Source organism: Rhinolophus sinicus, linkage group LG18 (genome assembly GCF_036562045.2).
Source record: "Rhinolophus sinicus isolate RSC01 linkage group LG18, ASM3656204v1, whole genome shotgun sequence".
NCBI lineage: Eukaryota > Metazoa > Chordata > Mammalia > Chiroptera > Rhinolophidae > Rhinolophus > Rhinolophus sinicus.
Window position 1 is genome coordinate 15014380 of NC_133767.1, and position 23148 is coordinate 15037527.

General features: G+C 47.3%; 2 protein-coding genes across 6 annotated transcripts in view; both read right to left on the reverse strand.

The window, feature by feature from the left end:
- Positions 1 to 1438: 1438 nt before the first annotated feature.
- Positions 1439 to 18169, reverse strand: JPT2 (Jupiter microtubule associated homolog 2). The gene is made up of 5 exons (XM_019713187.2): positions 18029 to 18169; positions 12795 to 12943; positions 8267 to 8409; positions 4980 to 5028; positions 1439 to 4001 (listed from the first exon to the last, which is right to left on the reverse strand). Exons 1-5 carry the CDS (start codon positions 18070 to 18072, stop codon positions 3814 to 3816), a joined length of 573 nt encoding a protein of 190 aa, XP_019568746.2. The 5' UTR covers positions 18073 to 18169; the 3' UTR covers positions 1439 to 3813.
- Positions 18170 to 18929: 760 nt separating this feature from the next.
- CRAMP1 (cramped chromatin regulator homolog 1) overlaps positions 18930 to 23148 on the reverse strand; it is a 59380-nt gene continuing 55161 nt past the window's right edge. For 4 of the 5 annotated variants that reach the window (XM_074322982.1, XM_074322983.1, XM_074322981.1 and 1 more), the window contains exon 21: positions 22597 to 22896. In XM_074322982.1, coding sequence (XP_074179083.1) covers positions 22732 to 22896 — 165 coding nt within the window. In that variant the 3' untranslated portion in view covers positions 22597 to 22731. Of the gene's footprint in view, positions 22897 to 23148 lie in introns of all 5 variants that reach the window. The other variant, XM_019713172.2, reaches the window with a different exon arrangement.

Below are 23148 nucleotides of genomic sequence, written 5' to 3' on the forward strand. Positions count from 1 at the left end.
GAGCTATGCAGTGAGTTAAACTACAAACTAAGTCTAACTGCGGTATTGATTCCCTGAATTTCACCCTTACACTTACTTTAGAGTGCAACTAGAACACTCCTGAGAATTGAAACTAACTGAATTAGAACTTACTTCTTAATAGCCTTCCTTTTAGATTTGTAAAGATAATTTGGAATACAACTTGTTTTTCTCACTACAAGACTCTAAAATATAAGATAGGCACACAGGTTTCAAAAGTTCTATTTTGATTTCTAAGCATCTGCCTCTAAGGCCTGCTAAAGTCACCGAGGTCCCTGTAATGTCCCTCACTTCTTCCTAACGTTTCATTTTAGATAGCACTTTTTAGTCACACATAAAAAGAGGAATATGTCATTCTTGATCTCTAAGAATGCTTCAAGATTAAGAACATCGAGTTCAGAAGAAATGAACTGGGTAACACAGGTGGTTTACACACCCTTAAAGGTTTGATTGCCAAAGATAATAGAACAAGCTATGCCCTGTCAAAAGAGCCAGTGTATTTCTGAACAAGGCACAGGACGTGAAGTGGCAATCCACTGTTCTTCACCCCCCACCCCCACCATAACATAGGTGGAACTACCTTCGTCCTTTCAGACTTAGCCATTGCCTCGCCTCTGGAGACAAATCTCTTGTGACACTGAGACCTCAGTGCTAACCTGCAGCTGGAGTGGCTGCTACAAATAGGTGACGTAATGCTGCCAGAGCCTAATCCAGTTCTGGGAACAAGCTCTGCACTCCCGAGACGTGTTTTCAGATGAACAAATGGAGACTGTGTCAGGAACCTCATGTCGGGTTTCTTTGTGAAGTGCTGTCCTGGTAGTCGGCCCCGATTCAGCAGGCAGAAAGGTGGAGCCTCTTATAGGGGAACTCTCCAGGTGGGAAGCCTGAGGCTTCATCGTCCTGAACCCGCATCATATGTATATTATGTTTGCTTGTAGGGCATAGGAAAATAGCTATGATGTAAGAAGGAAAGATGTTCAATCTGCTTTCTCTACAGGGTTTGAACCTACAGGCAAATGCTAATAGCTCAGCACCTCATCTATTTATTACAAGGCTCATCAAAGCCAACTCAGAGGCAAGTTCAATACCTTCAGTTCTTTAAGGGAAAAAGTGGTGGAAGAGAAAAAAAATCATTAACTTACAGAAACTGTAAAGAACACTTGCATATTCCCGCTCATTCTACTCAAAGCTAAGTCTTTGGTTTTCAAATGAAAAAAAATCTAAGTCTGTAGTCTTTGAGGTTAATTTGGGCATCCTCTGGCTAAATGGGGGAAGGAAAAAAAGGCAAACCCCTTCACCAATGAAGGAGCAGAGGTCAGGCACGCTGGAGAACAGATGTTGAGGAAGGCGCATGTACACACACACACACACACACACACACACACACACACACACACACACACTAGGCAAAGACGCTGAGTACCTGATTGCTAAGTTTAATTCAACTGTTATACTCAATTCCACCTTGTAAAAGTAACAAAATGTTCCTATCAAAATTACATCGTGAGGTGAGTACAGCTTTCTTGTTGTTTTTGAGACAGCCCTAGAAAAAAAGTTGGCACCAAATGCACATAAAGTTTTTCAGGCTTAATAAAAATACAGACTGGTAATTTCTCAATGCGGCTTAGAGATTGAGAGCAGGATGCTAAAAGTTAACAAATCTTCCAAATACAGGTGACCACCCCCATCAGGGCTCCTGTGAGCACAAACTTGTCTTCTGCCTCTCACGGTGACCAGCACTGTAAACGTACTCCTGCAGCCCCAGGAAGGGAAAGGGGGGAAAGATGGGGAGAAACAGAGGCAGGGAATTGTCACTGCTGCCCAAAGGCTCTTTCTATAGCACGTTTCCCTCACTCCACCATCTCCACCCCAGAAATCGCTGCCAGTGGACACAACTAGAGAGCCTCTCTCTCATCCGGCCGACAGTGAGGGTCGGGGTGAAGCCCCAAGGGCCAGCACTAGTGTCAGGATTCTTTCTGGCAACCCAATTTGGAATCCACAAATCACTCTTTTGTATTAAAAAATAAAAGTTATAAATTGCAGTTCATTTCCACCATTAGAACATTTCATTATAAGTTAAACGAGTGTGTTTGCGTTTAAAAGCTCACTGCCATTTATGACATTTTGAAATGGGGAAACAAAAAATACTCTGAATTCCAAACAACATTCTTATGAACGACCATTTGAAGGATGGAGACAGGAAGTACTTGACAAAGTCACACGGAATGAGTGTTACCTGGCTCCAAAGACAGCAGGGCAACTGAAAGGAGGGAAACTCTTTGGTTGACAAAGCCACACGCGGATGCCCTGAAGAAGTGGGGCTGAAAGAAGTGGGGCTTGGCAGGCGGCTCGAGCAGGCACTTAAGTGTGTCGCCGGCCACTGTGAGTGTAACTGAACATTGTTGCTTTTCTCAATTTTAATAATGACGAAGACAGTTCTAGCACCTGGCATTATTAGGTCTGTAGGCACTTTTAACAGCCACCACCACACGAGTGACTAGACTGTAGCCCTTAGGAGGCTGAACGGGGGAAACGTCTGCCTGACAGATTAAAGCAACACAACTCTTGCCAGCCCATTATCTTTTTTTTGGGCAAATACGGAATTTGCCAGTTGAGGTTTTGCAGCCAAACTAGTTATTCTCCTGGCCTAAGGTCTCTAAGTCTCTCCTGGAAACTGTGACTATGGTCCAGAGGTTCTGCAAAGCTTTATGAAGGGTGGCCTCAGCAAACTTTTCTTTGGTGTACATGAGCGACTGGCTTTTTTCTAGAAAGGTGTCAGAAACAGACCACAGTCAATAGTCCCTTCTGTAAAGCCGGTGTTTAGAATAGCTCTTTAGGTATTATTAAAGAATTCAAACCTACGAACCCAAGGCTCTCAAGCACCTTTTTCCCAATGTCAACAGCAACAAAGTAAGACCAATGAAGGACTGAAATAACCCTATTACCTGGATGTACCTGGGCCTTGCAGATAGAGGAACCGTCCATATTATTGCTGAACAGCAAAGGCCAAGACTTAAAAAGGACAGGAAAAAAGGAACCATTCACAAGCAAAACCGGTCCGTGACGAGACCAAGTCCAGGCCTTGTGAGTGAAAGTGAGATTCCTATCAGAGGATGGGGGACGAACTCTCCCTATAAAGCGTAAGACTGAGAACGTTTTGGGTTTTGTTGACAGCTGTCAAGGAAAAGCAATGGAGATATTTCAAGAAAACACTGCAGAACGCACTGGGGCTGAGTGAAAAAAAGGCCTCGGGGTTTAGCAGCGGTAGTCCCAGGAACGGGGAGGTATCGTGACAGGTAAACAGCATTAGGAACTGAGGGGGGACTGATCTGGAGACACCCTGTTAGTGTTTCAGCTTATGCCTAACGTACAGGTTGTTTCTGGCTTAATTTCAAAGGCTTTTAATTAGGCTACTGTGTTAAGATTCCTAGACACCAATTGGCTGGCGGATCGCCAATGCAACAAGGACGTGGAAGATCCCCCCACTTCATCAGGACCCCCCGTGGCCTTGCACCAGCTCCCCACTTGGCCTTCGTAGAGATCCTCTCACATCCAGAATTACAAATGAGCACTCATCAGGGAGTCACATTTGATCCCCAAAGATGTGTCTCTCAGCAGCCTGGAAGGCGAGGTCCTCTGCGGCTCCCACGGTGGCACTGAGCCTGAGCAGCGGCTTCAGACACACGACAGACCCTGTCCCCACCCCCCCTGTTCCTTTGGGCTAAAAGAAACTCTAGTATTTGAAATCCTATCTCTCAAGTTTCTTGTGTGGCTACAGGGGAGGCAACAGCTTCTCTAGTAGAAGGAGATGCTGGATTTGCCTCCAGGGGGGTTCAGGACTTTGTTGTGAGATCGGGGCCGTGGGCCCAACCTGGGCTCATGGCTGTCAGCCCCGGGCGTGGGCTGGGGCTCCTGCGCGCGGTCCGCTTCTCTCAGGCCGCCTTTCTCACCCGGCTCTTCTCTGGGCACGGTGCTCACTGTGGCTGTGGGACAAAGTCAGCAAAGCATCCCGTTAGAGGCTCCCCATTACCTGGGCGGGCAAACTGTACACTTGAAAGGTCTGTGACATAAACCAGCTGGCAAGAAATGCAGACTGGAAAGGGAGGAGAGGAACAGAGCGCAGGCTTCCCTGTACCAAGACTCACAGGTTGGCAGAGGCTGTGCTTGGACTGGATATGAAGTGGGGGCTTAGACTATAAACAATCCTGGATAAATTCCTCAGTAAGTTCACTACTGCTTTATCTTCTTGTTGGACTCCATTTCCCCTTCTTTCACCTCAAGGACAAGAAGCAAACTTTCTCAAAGTGAGCATGAAAAAGAGAGGGAGCCTGCCCGAACTGGTGAGGTGGGGTCTGACACTATTACTCTGGACTTTCTGAGCGAATGAATTCCCCTGTATCTTGGTCACGAACTGAGGGAAATGGCAGATATCAGTGCTGACCGTCAGTGTGGAAAAGCCGTGGCACTCAGTCACGTCCAGCCCCACCATGGGGGCGGCTCATGCCCCGAGTGATGGATGATGGAAGCAGTAATTCTCCCCACCACGAGCAAGCCTCACACTCTCCCTTCTCCCTCTTCCTGTCCTGCTCCCTGGAAACCCTTCTCTTCTGCATTCGTTTTGCCAGCACTAGCCTCAGGCGCCAGTATATAATAATGACTCTGGATCCCGCCCTTCTCTACACCAGCTTAGCTTCTAGAAGACAACTGGGTCTTAGCAACGACAAGAAGTGAAGAAGAGCCAGTGGTGACCAGTTGGAAAGCTTCCATCAGAAATAACTGAGCCCGTTTCCCTGGCCTTCCTCAGATACTAAATCTTCTGGGCAATAAACACGACCTTGCTTGTTTTTTGTCAGCTGGCCTGGAAGGGGCACAGGAACAGTTACTCTCGTCCTCTGGGGCACAACAGGCAACTCTTCCAACGGGAGAGCAGTGGGGGGAAGGGACAGGAGACAGCAGCTCACCTTTAAGGTCCGATTTGGGGTCTTCTCCTTCACACAAGAGCACGTGGTCCTGCAACATGGAAAACCCCAGGTCAATATGGGATTCAGAAACTTTTTACCCTCAGTTAGATGGACAGTACAAACCAAGACATGGATGACTTTGGGTTCATTTTTAACTTCTAAAAATGTTTTTATGGACAATTTAAACCATAAATAAAGTGGAGAGAACAGCACCGCAAACCCCCAGATGACCCGCTGCCATCCTGGCCTCAGCACAGGTCTCCTAACCTTAGTCCCTCCACCCCCTTGTGGAATCATTTGAAAGCAAATCCCAGCTATTTCATTTACCCATCAATATTTCAAGATATGGCTCTTAAAAATGTCCTTTTGAAAAATAACCATAACAACACTCTCACAACTGCAAAAATGAACAAGTCCTTAAAGGTATAACACCTCGTCAAATTTTAGAAAAGCAGGAAATATTTACAAGGGTCATCCATGTTCTACATGTGTCAGAAACGTCATTCCTTTTTATGGCTGAATAATATCCCATTATATGTGTATAGTACATTCTGTTTCTCCATTCATCTGTTGGTGGACACTTGGGTTATTTCCCCCTTTTGGTTACCGTAAATAATGCTATTAAAATAGATGAACAAGTATCTGTTTGAGTTCCTGTTTTCAAATTTTGGGGGTATATACCTAAGAGTGGAATAGCTGGACCATATGGTAAATTCTATGGTCAACTTTTTCAGAAACCGCCAGACTGTTTTCCACAGTGGCTGCACCATTTTACATTTCAGACAGCAAGGTATAAGGGTTTCAATCTCTCCATAGCCTCCCCACCATTTGTTATTTTCTGCTTTTTGATAATAGCCATCCTAGTGGGTGTGAAGTGGAACCTCACTGTGATTTTCATGTGCATTTCCTTAATGACTAAGGATGCTCAGCATCTTTTTAGGTGTTGATTGAACATTTGTGTATCTTCTTTGAAGAAATGTCTATTCAAATCATTTGCCCATTGAATCAGGTTGTCTTTTTGTTGTTTGGTTGTAGGAATTTTTTTTCTTTTAATTTTCTACTTTTTAATTTATTTATTGCTACATAAATAGCATTATTTTTTTTTTTTTTCATTACAACTTAGCTATTCTGCAATGTTGGATCTTCCCCCTGTAGGAATTCTTTGTATTGTCTGGGTCGTAAACCTTTATCAGATATCTGACTTGCAAATATTCTATGAATTGTCTTTTTATTCTCTTAATAGTGTCTTTTTTAAAAATTTATTTTTCAATTACAGTTGATGTACATTGTATTAGTTTCAGGTGCACAGTATAGTGATTAGACATTTATATACCTTACGAAGTGATCACCCTGATAAGTCTAGTACCCATCTGACACCAGACATAGTTATTACAATATTATTGACTCTATTTCCTATGCTGTACTTTACATCCCTGTGACTATTTTATAACTGGTAATTTGTAATTCTTACTTAATCCCTTTCACCCATCACCCCCAGACCCCTCCCATCTGACAATCATCAATTTGTTCTCTATGAGTTTGTTTCTGTTTTATTCATTTATTTTGTTTTTCAGATTCCACATATAAGTGAAATCATAAGGTATTTGTCTTTCTCTGTCTGACTTATTTCACTCAGCATAATACCCTCTTGGTCCATCCATGTTGCTGCAGATGACAAGATTTCATTCTTTTTTATGGCTGAGTAACATTCCATTATATACAGTACTTCTTTATCCATTCATCTATCGATTGACTTAGGTTGCTTCTACATCTTGGCCACTGTAAATAATGTTGCATTGATAGCATCTTTTCATGCACAAAGTTTTTAATTTTAATAAACTCCAATTTATTTATTTAAAAATTTGTTGCCTGTGTTTTTGGTGTCATATTTAAGAAACCACTGCTAAATCTAAGATCATGAAGATTTGTCCCTATATTTTCTTCTAAAAATTTTATAGTTTTAGCTCTTAAATTTGGGCCTTTGATCCATTTTGAGTTAATTTCTGTATATGTTATAAGGTCAGGGTCTGCCTTCATTTTTTTTCCATGTGCATATCCAATGTTTCACCACTTGTTGGAGAGACTGTTCTTTCCCCCACTGAATGATCTTGGCATATCAGTTAATCAGTTAACCATAGATGCCAGAGTTTATTTCTTGGTGCTCAATTCAATTCCACCGGTATGTCTATCTTTATGCCAGTGTCACGCTGTTCTGATTATTGGAGTAAGTTCTGAAATTGGGAAGAGTGAGCCTCCTGCTTTGTTCTTTAAGACCGTGTGGCTATTTGGGGTCCCTTAAGAGTCCATACGAATTTTAAGATGGGTCTTTCCATTTTTGCAACAAAAGCACTGTTGGGACACTGATGGGGATTGCGTGAAGTCTGTTTTGTAATCATTAGGACCTCCCTCTCTGACTGCTATGTAATTGCCTATATTTTGGATCATGCTGATTGAATCCCTGTGGTGTCGACTAATATGAGGTTTGGTCTGATTCACGCCTGGTTTTTTCACAAGAATTCAAAGCTGGTCCACAATGGCCTTCCAGCTCAAGAGCCATAGTGTCTGGTTCTCTCTCGTTTTGTGATGCGAGCAGCCACTGATGAGCACTGCCTAGACCCACAATTTCATTCTAAGTTTGCGAAAACAGTGATATTTGAATTCTGTTATTCCTTCTTCATTTATAGGCTGGAGTATTTTTATAAAAGGCAACTTTCCCTCAACAACTATAATCCTGAGGTACAGTTCATGCACGAAATGCTGGCTGAATGCTTGATTCTGTCTTTGAGCAGTTTTCTTCATGAGTTGGTCCCCTGGCGTTCTTCAAAGGTGACAGGTTAGGTTTTTTTAAAAGTATCAGGAACCCATGAATTCTAAATATTTGGTGAATTTTAGTCCAATGCAGTTGTACTTATGACCACTAAAAATAGTGCTATTTTTATGAAACGTGAACTCCTCCATCGTATGTTCAAGTTTGTATCTCTCCTCTCCACCCCTCAGTGATGTGCTGAGAAGAGCAGCAGCCTATCTGCAGTGGGCAGTCGCTGCTACCGACACATCACGACCAGCTTCCCCCAGGGCTCAGTCATCATGAGTTTGGAATCTATTTCTCTGATGACTCAGGGTGGCTTCGAAGTGCAAGGACTAATGACTGCACCCAGGAAAGCCAACGTCACCCTTCTTGTCTTTCTAATAACATGTCACAACGGCCTCAGCTCCTTTGAAAAGAGAACTTGGCTCCGTGTTCGCTTTTCTCACTTTCATGTCTGCTATCTGGGTGTAGTCCATACCTTAGGTTTGTTTGGGTGTGCCACGGGCAAAGTGGCACTCACTGGGGACCCAAAAATGTCACTGGTCTTCCCACCAGGTGGGTTCAGACGCTGTCGAGTGTGCACAGGCGTTGATTCGTCAAAGATACCACTTCCTTTGCCCCCTGTAGAGACAATCACACAACAATGAGCAACCAGTAACATCCCCCTGCTCCTGCCTCCACGTTCCTTACGTCAGAGACGCCTCTCGTAGTAACACCTAGTCCAGTTCTGAGTTTAGGCCACTAAGGGTGGGATGATGAGGGTCCCTGAAGCTCAGTATCAAACTCAGTCCCTTCACCAAGGGCCTGCTGGGCCTTCATTTCTAGAACTGAGCTGAATGGGGCTGGCCTTTAGAGGCAAGATGGTGAGATGGCACAGAACAGTATTTTCCCCTCTAGCTTTTCCCTAACCCTGAAATTTTCATGCTTTCCAGTTGAAGAATCTTCTTCACTAAACCATGAAAAGTTCTTTAGTAGATTAAACGCAAACAGATGCAAAATGTTTAGCTCAGACAGAACTGAATTTAATAACATGCCCCATTACAGGCAAACCTGTAATCTGGAAAATAACATTCACTTATTAGTCATTCTCTGACCTCATTCTGGCTGGAACTTCCAGTGACAACTAGATATGTCAGTGAATCACAGACACTTAACGTCTCTGCTGCCAACTATAAGTGATTTGATAAGCCATAATGAAAATAGGTGTCTATAATGTAACCTCTTATAAGCTGATGACTTAGGCCTGGACGTGAAAAGGAAACGCCTGCATTAAGCAGAAAGACGGCTGCCATACGATACCAACGGGTTACCTCTTCCCTCAGCATCACCGCACACCTCCTTTCCAAAGCGCTATGCTAAGTGGAGGTGGGGCCAATACAATCATGGCCCCAGTGTACCAGTAATTTATAATCTTATGGGAGGAAAGAAGATGCACTCCACTCACTAGCTATATGACCGTACACGTTACCCGGCCTTCTGTGCCCCAGATTCTCCCTGTGTAGAAGGGGATAATAAAAGCACCTTGTTCACAGCGCTGTGAGAGGATGCAATGACTTACTGCAGCTCGTATGTCAAATGCTCAGAACAATGCCTGGGGCGTAGATGCTCCATAAATGTGGGTTATATTTCCTATGTACTGGACATAACGCTTGGTGAAAACAGGTGCAAAACAATCTATGCAGCATACAAGCTCTTAATGTAAAAGGAGGGGGTATTCTTTTTGGCTCGTATGCAAATAAAGTACTTACTCCACTCCTCCCGCCCCCGAACAAAAACGTGGTTATCTACAGAGGCCGCATGTGTGCAGGAAATGGGATGGATGGGTGCAGGGGCTTAAGGCTGTTTAACATGTTCTTTTTATAGAGTTTTGTATTTTCTGTTTTCAAGAAATGAAATTTTAAACAGTCCCTTCGTGGCTGAGGTAACCCACCGCTTTGACAGAAGTCACGAGCACCTTAAGCCCATGGATGACGAGCTCCGAGGAAGGCGGCCCCACTGGGGCTGGTACTTGAGAGCCCTCAGACTCCGGCTGCCAGAGTGCAGGCTAACGCAGCATGGCCTTCTGGGATGCCAGGCTTCGAGGGGACACATAAAAGCACAGAACATGGGGAGCAGCGACTGGGTTGGGGTTCCCTGTCTTTTCAGGGTAGAACAGAGAGCACATGGGAACGCTCTGTAGGAAAATGCGCACGCGTGTTCATGTCCTGCCAGGTGACTACAAACCTGAACCTCGGCCACGGACCTCCCCGGGAGCCACAGACCCCACGTTGAAAACCTTTGGGCCGGAGAACCAGCACAGCACGGTGTTAAGGGCATGTGTCCTGTGGCCAGACTGCTGGCTGGAGTCCCTGTTCAGTCACTTGTTGTGCGAGCCTGGATAAGGGACCGCGACCCTCTTTTGTCTCCATTTTCTCAACTCTAAAAGGCAATAACAGTACCTTCCTCGGGTCACCGGGGAGATACGTGGGTTAACACACGTGACGTGGGTAAGCCCTCAGCAATGCTGCTGGGCTGTTGTCATTAACGTCTAGACCACAAGGTAGAGAAAAACGACGGCTGGAGGCCATCTCCTCAGTGCATTGCTTCTGGTTATGCTTAAGCAAATTCTTTGAAAAATACACATTCGGCTTTTTCAAAAATGGAAGATAAAAGTAACTCAACTTGAAGGTTTTGGCTAGAGGCACTGCTCATTTCAAACATTTTTTTTAAATTGTGAAATGCAACAAGAGAAAAGTTCGTAAGACACAACCATCATAAACAAAGGCAAACATTCACGTAATTACCACCGTACAGATGCTCCCAGCTCCCAGAAACCTGTGTATTCCTTCCCCATCATCCCAGGTCACCACACACCTGAACAGAAACCACGAACTTGTTATTTCTTGCAGAGTGTTACTGTGTATATGCCCAACCCCAAACAAAAGTTGTTTTTGAACTTTATATATAGTCACGCTGCGGGTCTATTACTCAACATTTTACCTGAAAGATGAATTCAGTTTTGAAGACGGAAAAGATGCTCAAGCCACTCACAAATAAATGCAAGACACACTTTTTAAAGAACCAAAGCGTGTTGGCAGCGTGGCAGCAGCATCACAAACGTCACGACGAGCACTGGGCCCCCCATAGTAGACTAGTCGGAAGTATCTAGCTGCCCTTTAAACTGATCCGGCAATTCCATGTTGAGAATTTTATCCCGGGAGGTAAGTGTGGAGCTCTGGAGTCAGGAAAAGCCATGCCACAGGCTAGTTCTGCCACCCGTAAGCTGCGGGGCTTAGGCAAGCCAGTGCTTGGGACCTCCCCGAGATTCAGATTCCTCCTCTAAAAGAGGGAACACCACCTACCTCCCAGGGGTGTAGAGAGAACCAAATGAATACACGCAAAGCATTTAGCCCAGTCCCTGGCAAGTATTAAACAATCCACACGTACCAATCATCCTCATTGTTAGAACGGGAAAAACAATTTGTGGAAGCCGTAAACTAGGCGAGGAGCAAAGCACACGAATGAAGAGTGAATGAAACACTGTGTAGGACAATCCTTGGTAAATTAAAGTGACTCACGTGGTAAGTCACACACTCCGCCCTGCACACTTTTCTCAATGACACCCTCTTGCTGGAGGGCTGTGGGGGCTAAGTCTGTAAGCCTAAATGACGAAACGAGGGCTGGAGTTTAGGTCTGGGGTCATGGGCTCAGCTAGCAGTTTCCCCTTTGGGGCGTCCCTTGAGAATTTATCACAGATAATTTTAAAGCGCACTTGGCAGGACAGAAAACAAAGTCCAAACCACAGGACCACAAGAAGCAGGACCTCAACACAGGGAATCATGTTGGATGATTGGGGACCGCACACAAAACAGAGGCTTTCTCATTCTCTGGTCAAGAGCGGCCCAGGCTGCCCACTGGGCATGAGAGCTGGGGATCATGAGAGTGTGGCAAAGCAGTAAGGTGCCACACTCTCCAGGGACTCCGACACCCCAGGAAGTGCTCCAGACACGCACTCTGCTGAGCCAAGGAAAAGGGAGCCGGCTCATCCACCTTCAGGTGCCTCACACTTGATTCTATCTGCCATGTGACCCATCATTCTGCTGCCATTGGTACAAAGGATGTGCAGGGCTGACCACGCCTGGCCCGACACCCATAAACTGGATATGGGGAGAACGTTACTCACTCAATAAAACCACCTGTGTGTCTACTCATAACTTAATACTCATACTAACATAATATCCAAAACATTAACCCTCCACCCCACCCCAACAACCAACCAACCAACCACCCGAAACACTAGCTTTTGAATCGACTGCTCTGGGTCCTCTAGGTCCGGTCCAGAAGTACGTGGTACCCAGAACTGAGGTGGGTGGCGAGCAGCTCTGGCTCGGGCTCTGCTCGATTTTATTATCTGTCTGAAATACGGACTCCCTCGTCTGGCCTCTCCAGTCTGTACAGAGGGAACCAACTTTGCTTCCCCTCATGGATACAGACGGGGCGAGCTTCTGTAGGGATGGCCGCCAGCACTGTGTGATCCCTCAACCGAGAGAGAAACACTGTTGTAGAAGAACCGCCAGAATGTGGGAAAGGACGGTACAGAGGTGCGCTGACCAAGTCCCCCTTTTTTAGTTTCAATCCCACCAACAATCTGATGAAAAATACCCTTCCTAAGAAAAATGTTGAAATGCACAACCTGCGTGCAATTTCAGGAACCTCAAAGAGACCATGGGGCAGGTGGGAGAGCCCCCGGGCAGCAGCCAGAACCCCCCCCCCCATTGTCCTGGACCCCACTGAGGGAGCTGTTGCTAGATGAGGGAGAATCCCGAAGGATCGAGCCACCTTCAAGACAGAAAGTCAAAGGCAGGAAAAAAACCTTCCTCCCATTCTGGAACTCTGATGGCAAGGGAACACCTGTACCCGAAAAGATGGGAAAGGATCATATAAAGAAAAAGAATTTTTATCGAGAGAGCAGCGCAGAAAAGAACAGGTAGAGGCCAAAGGATGAACGAGTCACAACGGCCTGGTACCTGGAGGGTTGGATCTCTTAGGCATGTTCTGAGGTTCTTCCGTTGGTCCAAAAATATTCGATGCCATCCTGTTGGGCCTGTTTGAAGGCACGCTTTCCTCTGGGCTTCCGAAAAGATCGCTCGATGCTCCTCCTGGGGGCTGCATGGCCCTGCAAGCACAGAGCAGGCACGTGTGACGGGTGGCTGACCCGGACCTCACTGTCCGTAACTAGACAGGGCACATGTACTTTCTTAACGTCTATGCAAACATTACACACTGCAATTATTTCCTACGGGCACTAGTTTACAGACAACCATACGGCAAACTTCCTTACTACCCTGAAGACTCCCTTAAAAGTTTTCTTTGTAAGTCCTGCTTATGCCCAAAACCCCGGGAATGTGAATGCTCTTGAAATTATTCCTGGGACCTCTTCTAAGTAAATTCAAGTTTCCTTAAAACAAGGAAATGGAGCCACAATCGGTAGAGTTTAATACAAATTTTCATCAGTATACAGTAGGGTCTAACACCATAAACACATTCAGTGGTACTTAATACTGGAGCTGACATTTGCTAAGTGCTTACTGTATGTCAGCTATTGTTCCAAGGACCTTACACAACAACCCTCTAAGGCAGCCATTCTTGTCACAGACGATGAATCTGAGATGAGAGAGGTCACAGGACCGGTCACAAGCTCAGGCAGTCTGGATCTGGGGCTCAGACTACTGTGTTTCCCCGAAAGTAAGACCTAGCCAGACCATCAGCTCGAATAGAAACACATTATGCCCTAATGCCGAGCAATCATAAAAGCCTCCAGAAAAAGAAACAAAACAAGGGGGACAGCACACCATTTATCCAGCTCAATCCTGACCCCCGAGCTGGGCCTTCAGGAGGGCAGGCCCTGCGGCTAGAGAGCGCTTGGGTGTGGGACTAGGACTGGATTTGCGGTTAAGTGTAGACTACACACCAGACTGTGAGGATGGAAAAGCAAAGTCTCTCTTTAATCTTGTCTTTTATATCGATCACATGTTGAAACAGGGTCTTGTATATATTAGGTTGAACTGTATCTATTCAAATTAATTGTCCTGATTCTTTTCATGTTTTAAAATGTGGCTACCATAATAGAAAACTTAAAATTCCGTATGTGGCTCACATTTCTATTAGAAAGTGTCCGCGCAGACCAGGCGGAGTCACCGACGTAATGCCGGTGGGTCCTGGGAGCGACAGCAGGATAATCATCTCTAGTCCTTACGTCGGGTACAACCGGTGACAGGTTCAATGTCAGGGGTCAGAGAACACACCCTCCAGCACCACTGCTCGTTTCAGATCACATATATGCACCGAGCGTCACCTCTGAAACACACTCGCCTTCTTCGAGGGTTCGTTTTAATGAAACGCCCCTGGAGAACAGTGGCACTGCCACTGCTCAGCCACCAACAGCAGTATCGACCTGAAGTGTCCATCTCTGGGAAACGGTCACGCATAACTTGGAGGTGTTAAAGTGGACACTTCAGAAGAGGGAGATCAGGCCCTTGAGTCACTTTTTATTGAAATAACTGAAGAATTAATAAAATTTTCACAAAGCTCGGCCCTGATACCCCCGAGTTTCGGTCTACTTGAGCAAAGCAGTTTAACACACTGAATTCAGAACACCTAGGAAGATTTTTAAAACGCATCTCAAAGGAGAGAGGGACCTGCTGAAATAGAGTTTTAAATGGGTGAGTGGCCCAGGCTCTTTACTAGTCCTAAGCAACGCGACTGTCTGTGACTGCAGACATTTAGAAATAGATGCAATCGCAGAGCTTGACACCACAAGAAAGCTCCGAATCGAGGTTAGGCCTCCCTGGAAAGCTATATAAACACTGCCCCCGATTTAGTTCACCAACAGAACAGGATATTTAAAATGTTGTTGCTTGAAAACGGCTAGGACAGGAGCTGATCGTTCGTTGTAACTGAAAGTGAACAGAGTTCTCAGATTCCTTGGCTGAACAGCAGGCCTGCAGAAAGCGCTCATCTGCTTTACAGAGGGCAGACAACGTGCCGGCCCCAGCGTGGACAGAGACCCACAGGCCAGCCACTCAACAACACAGAGGCCAAGTGTGCAACTGGCAGGCTTGCAATGATGCCCAGAGCCCCTGTCGGCTCGGGAAGATGGGGAAGATGGACTCCCGTCCAGCAGGTAGCATTTCCTTAAGGATTTGATGAAGGAAAAAAAAAATGACTTCAGTTGGAGAAAAACATTTTTTTAACCAATAACCAGACTTAAATTGGGAAGGGCTTAAAAGGACCACACGTCATGCATTTTCTTGGTGGACATGGTGAAGCCATCTGAGTCCTGCACCCACTTAGAAGTCACAGAGCCCTGGTCACAATGACAGTCTCCATATTTTTCTTGGCTAGCTACAGCAGGTCCAACACGCTTGGGTCTCCACGGCCATTTCTTTGAAAAGATGGGATGGAGTTTTGCAATTTTCAGAAATGAACTGAATTTAACAACAAGTCTCATGCTGGCACAAGTTAAAATTCCCATTTTACTGACTTATTAGAAACACGGCTCTTCTTTCAAACCCTCAAGTTCCCACAAATGGTCAGATCAGATTCAAAGTAAACTCATCTCGATTCAAAGCTCTCAGGGATCTCCTGACTCGCAACGTTCTACATTCCTGGATACCCCAGGTCTCTTCAGCCTCTCACCCTTTCCTCATTCAGTTCAACTCACTGGCTCCCTGAGCACCTATCGCTGGCAAGCCTGCCTGCACCAGACCCTGTGGACAGAAAGACAGATGAGAACAAATCCTTGGCCTAGAGAAGCCTCAGGTTTACCAGGAAAGCTAGAGCTCTGCGGAGGTGGTTTTCAGTGTTCTGTGAGCTATGTGAGAGGCGCTGAGAATTACTGAAACTCCAAAGACAAATTCTTAGAGGAGGTGACACCCCAACGGAGCCTGCTGTCTCTGAGAAAAGAGCACCTCGGAGGCACAGGAGGGAAGCGACAGCTATTTGAAGTGACGAAATGTGAAGTGGGGGTGGTGGAAATACAGTGTTTATTCTATTATTCTGTGTACTTTCCTGAATTTTATTTTACTTTGAAAACAAGGGAAGAAAAAGCAAGTGGAGCCCAAGAACGCTGCAGCAGAGATTACTGTGCAAGCTCCCTGGGAAGGAGCAGCGACCATCTCCATCACTGCCTTTGTGATGGCAGGAGGGGTTCACAGCCACGTGGCAGTCATGCAAATTGCACAGGCTGCCCCAACAGGGTCTCCCATAAACGGGACCAAGAGTTAAATAGACATTTCAATAAAAACAGTACCCACAACAACGGCTCAATGTGGCTTCACTAGGCTCTTGATCAGTTATCACTATGACACCACTTATGGGGCAGAAGTTGGGAATACAGTGAGCTCGACATTTTGGGGATGAAACCACAATGTGGGGCTGCTTCCCAATTATTTTTTCCTTTTCTATTACCCCTTTGATATATTTCAACAAAGATACTCAAACTACGCAAGAGCCACTAAGGAGCGTGTGACAAGAAAAGCCACATACACAGCTCAGGCGCTGTGGCAGGGACAGAGAAAACAAGACCTAGAGGGGGATCTCCACCAGCCCCCCGAGAGCTTGTTCCTGTGTCAGAAAAGCTTTTGGGGACTGGTCAGGTTCAGAGAGAAGCAGTGCAGCACCTTACAGCTTAAAGGAAAGACCCTAATGATGGCTAAAGCAAAATGCTTTTATAGTTCAAAATCCCTTTAACACAAAATGATCCGTCACCACAAAAAGCAAAGACGTAGGTCTAAGAGAAGAAAACCTGGCTGGGTGATTATACAGCCACCACTTGGCTCCCTCTCTGACTAGTCAAATAAAGGGTACAAATCTAGCTAATTAAGTCCTTCAAGATGGCAGCCAAATGCAAAGCTCCCAATTACACTTAATCATCCAATTAAGAAGGCTGCTTTTCCTTCGCCAACGTCCTGAAAGGGAAGCTTTTTCTCCTTTTCATCATATCCTGTCCAAAAATGAATCTCCCAAAGAAGTGTGGACTGCTACCTTACAGCATCAGCTCTGCAGCTGACATCTGTAGCTCCAAGTAGAACAAGTGTTACTCTGGGGCTTATTCATTAATGCAACCAACATTTCCTGGGCATCCAGTGCCAGGCAGCGTAAACAGAGTGAACATACTTAATGGACACAACTGAGAAAGTACAAGGAAGAAGCCCTTGCCCAGGCAGGGTGGGTGTGCAGAGGTTACCAGGCACCAGAAACGACTCATCCTGAGTAATCCCAGGGAAACTTCTAGCCCCCTATCAGTGTAGATCTAGACTCGAGTGATTAGTAGTCATTGTTGCATGCATTAATGACTAATTATTTCATTAAGGAATAATGACCTAACTCCCCTAAATTTACATGGGTTTTGAGCAAGTCAAAGCAATTCTTTTAGTTAGTATTTAGTATGTATCTCAACAGTCGTCACAGATAGAACACGTTCTCTTCTACTCTGAGGCTGGGCCACAGAAGAACTCAGAATAAGGAAAACTCTTGGGGAACTGAACGCCTGGCATTCCACAGTGCAAGCTGGCTCCTCACTGGCTTGACAGAACTCGCCAGCTCTGGTAACACTAATTTATCTGCGTTCCAAAACACACAGCACACTTTCAAGCGCAAAAGAAAGCAAGCGTGCTGTGGGGTGTTCCTGAGTGTTGAAGCCCAGCTGGAGACCTGAAATGGGAGCTCCGCTTCTAGAATATCATTTGCAGTCCGGCCTGGTTCCCCATCGGCGAAGGAGGGCGGCACCACCTACATCCCAGGGCTGCAGGATTAGGCGAGGGCACCACCTGACCCCGGGCTGCGGAGTTAGGGGCGAGCTCTGCCTGGCCCCCGGGCTGTCGAATGAAGGGACGGCACCGCCTGGCTACAGGGCTGCGGGATTTGGGGAGGGCTCCAGAATGGTGACCTTCCCCCGAAGCCCGACCACGCGCGCGCCAGGCACGAGCCCAGACCCCAGGAGGGTGGCCCGCACTCCCCGCGTGTCCGCACACACCGCCTCGTGGGGACTCCCGGCACTGCCCGCCCCGAAGCAGCAGCCCGCTCGGCCGGCGTCTTTCCGGCGCGCCGAGAAACGCGGGAGGCGCGCTTCGGGCCCTCCGCCGAGACCCTGGAGGGCACAGCCCGCGTGTGCGTCAATCTTTCCGACACGGGCGCGGAGGCCGAGGCTCTGTGAGGTCACCCGCCGGCCTCCCCGCCAGTCCCAGCGCTCGCACCTCACCTGGAGCTTGCCCGGCTGCCCTCGCTCTCCGGACCCCGGAACATGTCGCCCGCTTCTCGGCGTCTCCTTGCCTGCCGCGCCGCGGTTCCCGCCCAGCCTTGCGCAGCCCGAGGCCCGCTCGCCCGTGCTTATTGGATAGTGCCGGCGCCAATCACGCCGCCGCAGGCTATCGCGACGCCAGGCCCCGCCCCCGCCCCGCCCCCGCGGCTTGGAGAGGCCCGCGCCGCGCTCGCCGCCGATTGGTGGAAGCAGTGCTGCGGCCGGCGACGGGCCCCAGCGTTGGGCAGCGAGGTGGCAGCGGGCAGGCTGCCCCTGGGGTGGGTTGGTGTAACAGGACATAGGTTGGCCGTGGCCTGGCCCGGCCTCCAGTCCCTCTCCCTGGCGGAACCGCCTCCTGGGCCTGAGCGGGCACGACCTGACCAACAGTCGGGGGTGCCGGACATGCGCCCCGGGAACCCGAACACGCGGGGGAGTGGGGTAGGGCAAAGTCTAGACTTTCTTCCGGCGGCAACCTATGCCTGAAGGCCACTGACCCGCTGCTCATTCTTAAGCACAGTGGGAGATGTGTGGAGTTTGCAAACCAGTCAATGGCACGTGCGGTAGTTGGCAAAAGGACGCTAATCTGAATTCAATCTTTTCAGGATTCAGCAGTTCCTAGTTTTGCCCAGTCCTGGGATGTGGAAGGGCGCTTCAAAAGACATACTCATAAATAAATAGGGACGAAGGGATAACGTGCGCCATTTGCCCTATTTCTGACTCAACAAAAATAAACAGCCAGCAGAGTTTTGTGGCTAAATTACACCACGGACATCCCATCTAGTCTTCTAAGATCTTACGAAACGGACGTCACTTGAGCTATTTTTTTAAGTGCACACTTAAAAAAAAAAGGCAGAAACAATAATTATTAGATCAAGTATTAGTATGTATTTATGCACAATAATAAAAACAGATTTACAAGTTAAACTGGAAATTTAAACATAAGTTTAACAGCTTTTGTTTATTATATTAAATAACCAAAACACCTTTTATTCCCAAAATTGGTAAAGAATAAATAATGTAATTTACAATATGGTACAAAAAATAATCAGGGAGGACAGGCATTCTGCTTTATACATACACTATATATGCATATTTATAATCTATAAAACAAATTCACATCTCAAACAAGCCGAAAACCTTAGGTGATATGGCTTAACAATTATTAAAAGAAACAGCAATATGTTCTGCTACCCGGATCAGCTCTGGAGCCAATTATCCTGTCACAGAACGAAGGGGACACGTTGCTGTAGTGCTTCCAAGACTGAACTTACTTACTTCATGTGATGTACAAATTGCTGTGGGAGTAGGAGACCTCTGAGAGTCAGGAAAGGTTTGCTGTGGTTTCTTTCCCTGTTTTTCTCCTTCCTTAAGACAAAGTGCCCTGTTTCTTCACAAACGCATCTGATAGATCTCAATGTCTTAGAAAAACAAAACCAAAAAACCCCCAGCAGCTGCTGTTCTCCTCCTCCACTTGTTTCCAGTGTCTTTTATTCCATTACTTTTCTCTGCACGAGCTTGGATTCAATGGTGTGATCTAGGTAAAGATGCTATTACACTGAAAAAGACACCCACCAGTAGACGCCATGACACAGCATGATAAAGAACGGGATTCTGAAGGCTCAGAACTCAGAGATGTGGGAAAGCAAGGAGATCAACTGATGAACTGTTTCCAATTATACCACTCCCTGAGGAAGTGCCCTACACCTAGAAGATACAGAGAGATGGAAAAATGTCATCACACACATCGTGTGGAACCGTGAACTTCACCCTGCCTCTGTGTCTTCTAAAGAACGGAATGCTCACCACTAGAAGTCACAAGAAGAATCAAGGTCTAAACACCAATTCCCTTGAGACCAAACATAGTCTCAATCTTGACAAAAGAGGAATCAGCAAAAGATCCCAGGACCTGTGAGAGTGACCAGGAAAAGATGTTTCCAAAAAACTGATCTGCTCTTAATTACAACATGCTCGAATGCACAAAGGAAGCCACAGGTGCATAGTGAGACTATCACAACTTCTGTTGGGCAGGCAGAGGAAGATGCAGGAAGTGGGAGGTTTCTCTGCTTGGGTCTTTTGAAAATTCCAGCCTTTAACAGTTGCTTATTTGTATACATATATATATTCATTTAGGCTGGGGGGAAAAATGCATCCGTTGTTTTAATGCTACAAATGATACCATGTTCCTTAATATGGCAAGCAAACACTTATACTGGGTGTCTGGTTGCTAGAGAAGAATTCTCTGGAATGATGTGAGCTTTATTACAGGTGAGAAGTGTCAGTCCACTCTCCTCCCTCACCTCCCCAGTGGATGACACTGGCCACAGTCGGCAGCTCCCTGATGGAGTCTATGCCAGAGACCCAGGTGAGGTGCTGCTAAACAGCCTACAAGAGCGGATCTGAATCTCGTTTTCCTCCTCTTCGATGTCACTGGGTAACAGGTGCCAACCTACCCACTAGACCGTCTCAGGGTGTCCTGATGGACAAGTAGCTCAGGAGCCCTACCATTCCTGGCACAGTACACATGGCCGTTGGGCATCACACGCAGCATCGGTGCTGTAACGTTACTTGGCATCTCTGATCCTAGACAGTGGGGGGTATGAGCAAGCGAGTTGTGGCCTCAAGTTGGCCTGGTCTCCCAACCTACTGCAGACCTAACAAAGTCAGATGCCCAGAGAAACAGAGAGAGCTCCAGATCTTGTTCAGCCCAGTAAGGTACTAATTTCAGGAAGCTGATATACTAATCACAAAACACAAGGTTGCTTAAAGAAACTGGTTCAAACAACACTGTCTTTATCTCTTAATAAAGTGGCACCATGTCCCTTTCTTTAGTATTTCCATGGCTTTGGGACTTTTCTTCTTACGAGCCCAGAAGGCTTTTCTTGATGTTTGTGGCTAGAACCAGATCTGAAAGAAGGAAGCCACCTTGGAGGCAAGAGCTCTGAGAAACACTTGAGACAAAGGAAGGAAGCTATTGGTTGGAAGCCAGCTGTCCTGTTTCCTCCATGGCCCGGAGTGAATGACCCTGTCTGCAGCCTAGAGTAGCTGCAAACGGCTGGTGAGGTTATGGGATCAAGAGCGTCTACTCTTCTTGCACATGAGAAAGACCTTTCTCCCTTTTTCACATGTGTAGAGGGCCAGGACTGGCCTCGAGGGAGACACTCCGCTGCCAGTGGGGGAAGAGGAAAGGTGAGCGGAGAAATAGTGGCCGGTTCAGGTGGGTGATCCTGTCTCCCGGGGAGGGTGATGCCGCAGGTGGGATGGTGGCATGGGTATGACTAGCCCAACACCAGTGCACTAGCTCCTGGCCACACAGATGTGACTGGACCGTGTGTTACGTGTTGAGTCTCCCAAGACTGAGCAGGCACAGGGGCCTTGGCAGTCCTGTTCTAGGGAAAGACCGGATGCTGGACCCTCTGCAGTGGTGACTACTGGTCACCCAGGGAGGCTCACGGAGCGAGCACACCACAGGGGCGTGGTTAGTGCTGTGACTGCCCCCGGACGCCTGACCACGCCTGACCCTTCCCTGCATTCCTTGAACAGGAAGAGAAATAGGAGACCACAGGGCAAAAGAAGATGCAAGGGATGAAACACACATGGTGGCGTGCTCTGCTCCAAGGCAACTGAAAAGAAGAGGAGACTGAAGAAGGGAACCATCCCTGCAAAGTCCATTTGGCTCAGATGCTAAATAGAAACACGTCAGAAATTCAAGGACTCATCAGGAACGTCTTAACTGTCAAACGAGTGCTTAGAGACCATCCCAATAGAGAGAGGTAACATCTTAGATCATCTAGAAGAAACTTGCAGGTGGATATAGGAAGGAAACAACTAAACTCTGTTCTTCCTCTTCATTGTCTCCTAATTCTTAAAACACAAGAAAAACATTCTGCAACCAGCGTAGCAGGATTTTTTCTAAAAGTCCACACAACCTGCCTATGACATGATTCTTTCCCCTTCCTGTGCAGTTGGTCACAACATAAGTCTAGATGGGGAAGCACTAGGCAAAGATCAGTATTCCGGGGGTGATGGCACCAGTGACACTGCCCTGGGCCTCTGCTGCCATGTGATCAGTGTCTACTGTGTCGGCTGCAGACACCACCAGGCAGAGCCCAGCCCGGCCCAGCTGGCCGCCCCCCCTCCTTCATCACTCCGCAGAGAAGCAACCAGTGAGGCACAGGTTTGGCAGAAAGAATGCAGCCGTGGCCTGGGCACTCCCTGCAGAGAGCGGGGAGGTTACAACTACCCAGGAAGCAATGACTAGGCCAGGGCACACACACTTCTTTCTCAGTAAGAAAACCCACCGGACCATCCAACACAACAACCAAGGCCAAAGTGTGGGTGGAAATGTGGTCACGACACAGACCCTAACTTGAGACCCCACGATTGGCGAAGAACTGCTCCAAGCCACAGCGATGTCTGATGTCGGCCCTTCCAGAACTCGTCCTCCTCTCCCAGGCCACCACTGTCCTCTGCCTGCTGGGACAGGGCTTCTAGCATGCTGTGCGTTCTGGGGTGTAGAGATGTCTCTATTCAGACCGTCTCCCGGGGGTCCTGGGCTTGGTTTGTTTCCTCTAGTCTGAAGAGGGCTCCACCTACCACAGTTGAGGATCACCAGCTGCGTAAGCCCTCCTCTGGCGTCTCCAGGATGCCCCCGCCACGAGGTGCGGTCACTGGGATAGGTCAGTGACAGGGGGGCCACCACCACTGCCATCAAACAGAGCCTCTCTGCGGCTAGGCTCGGTGATGGACAGCTCCTGGGCCAAATCGTTGAACCGAGAGATGTAATCGACGCTGTTTTCATTCATCATGCAAACCAGCTGGGAATCCACGACCTGCGGGCAGAGGACACCAGGCAAGACGGCGTCAGCTGGCAGCTGGCCTGCCATCTGGACTGGAGGTGACTGGCCACCACTGGGACTTCAGTGGAAGGCGAATGAACCTGCGATCTCTACCATGAAGATCAGAACCTCCCATCAACTGGCCACGTAACATCAGCACAGCGCTCTGGGGAGAATCACCTGTTGTTTTGAATTCTCACTCTTTTAACAAGTGTGAAGGGAGCTGACCATGAACCTGGTACATCG

Bases quoted from the DNA above. Each gene is read 5' to 3' on its own strand.
- JPT2 (XM_019713187.2), bottom strand. From the start codon at position 18,072: ATGTTCCGGGGTCCGGAGAGCGAGGGCAGCCGGGCAAGCTCCAG. The intron at 12,944-18,028 runs GTGAGGTGCGAG...CTGTGCTTGCAG, and splicing joins GGCAGCCGGGCAAGCTCCAG to GGCCATGCAGCCCCCAGGAG. The intron at 5,029-8,266 runs GTATGGACTACA...TCCATGTTGCAG, and splicing joins CACACCCAAACAAACCTAAG to GACCACGTGCTCTTGTGTGA.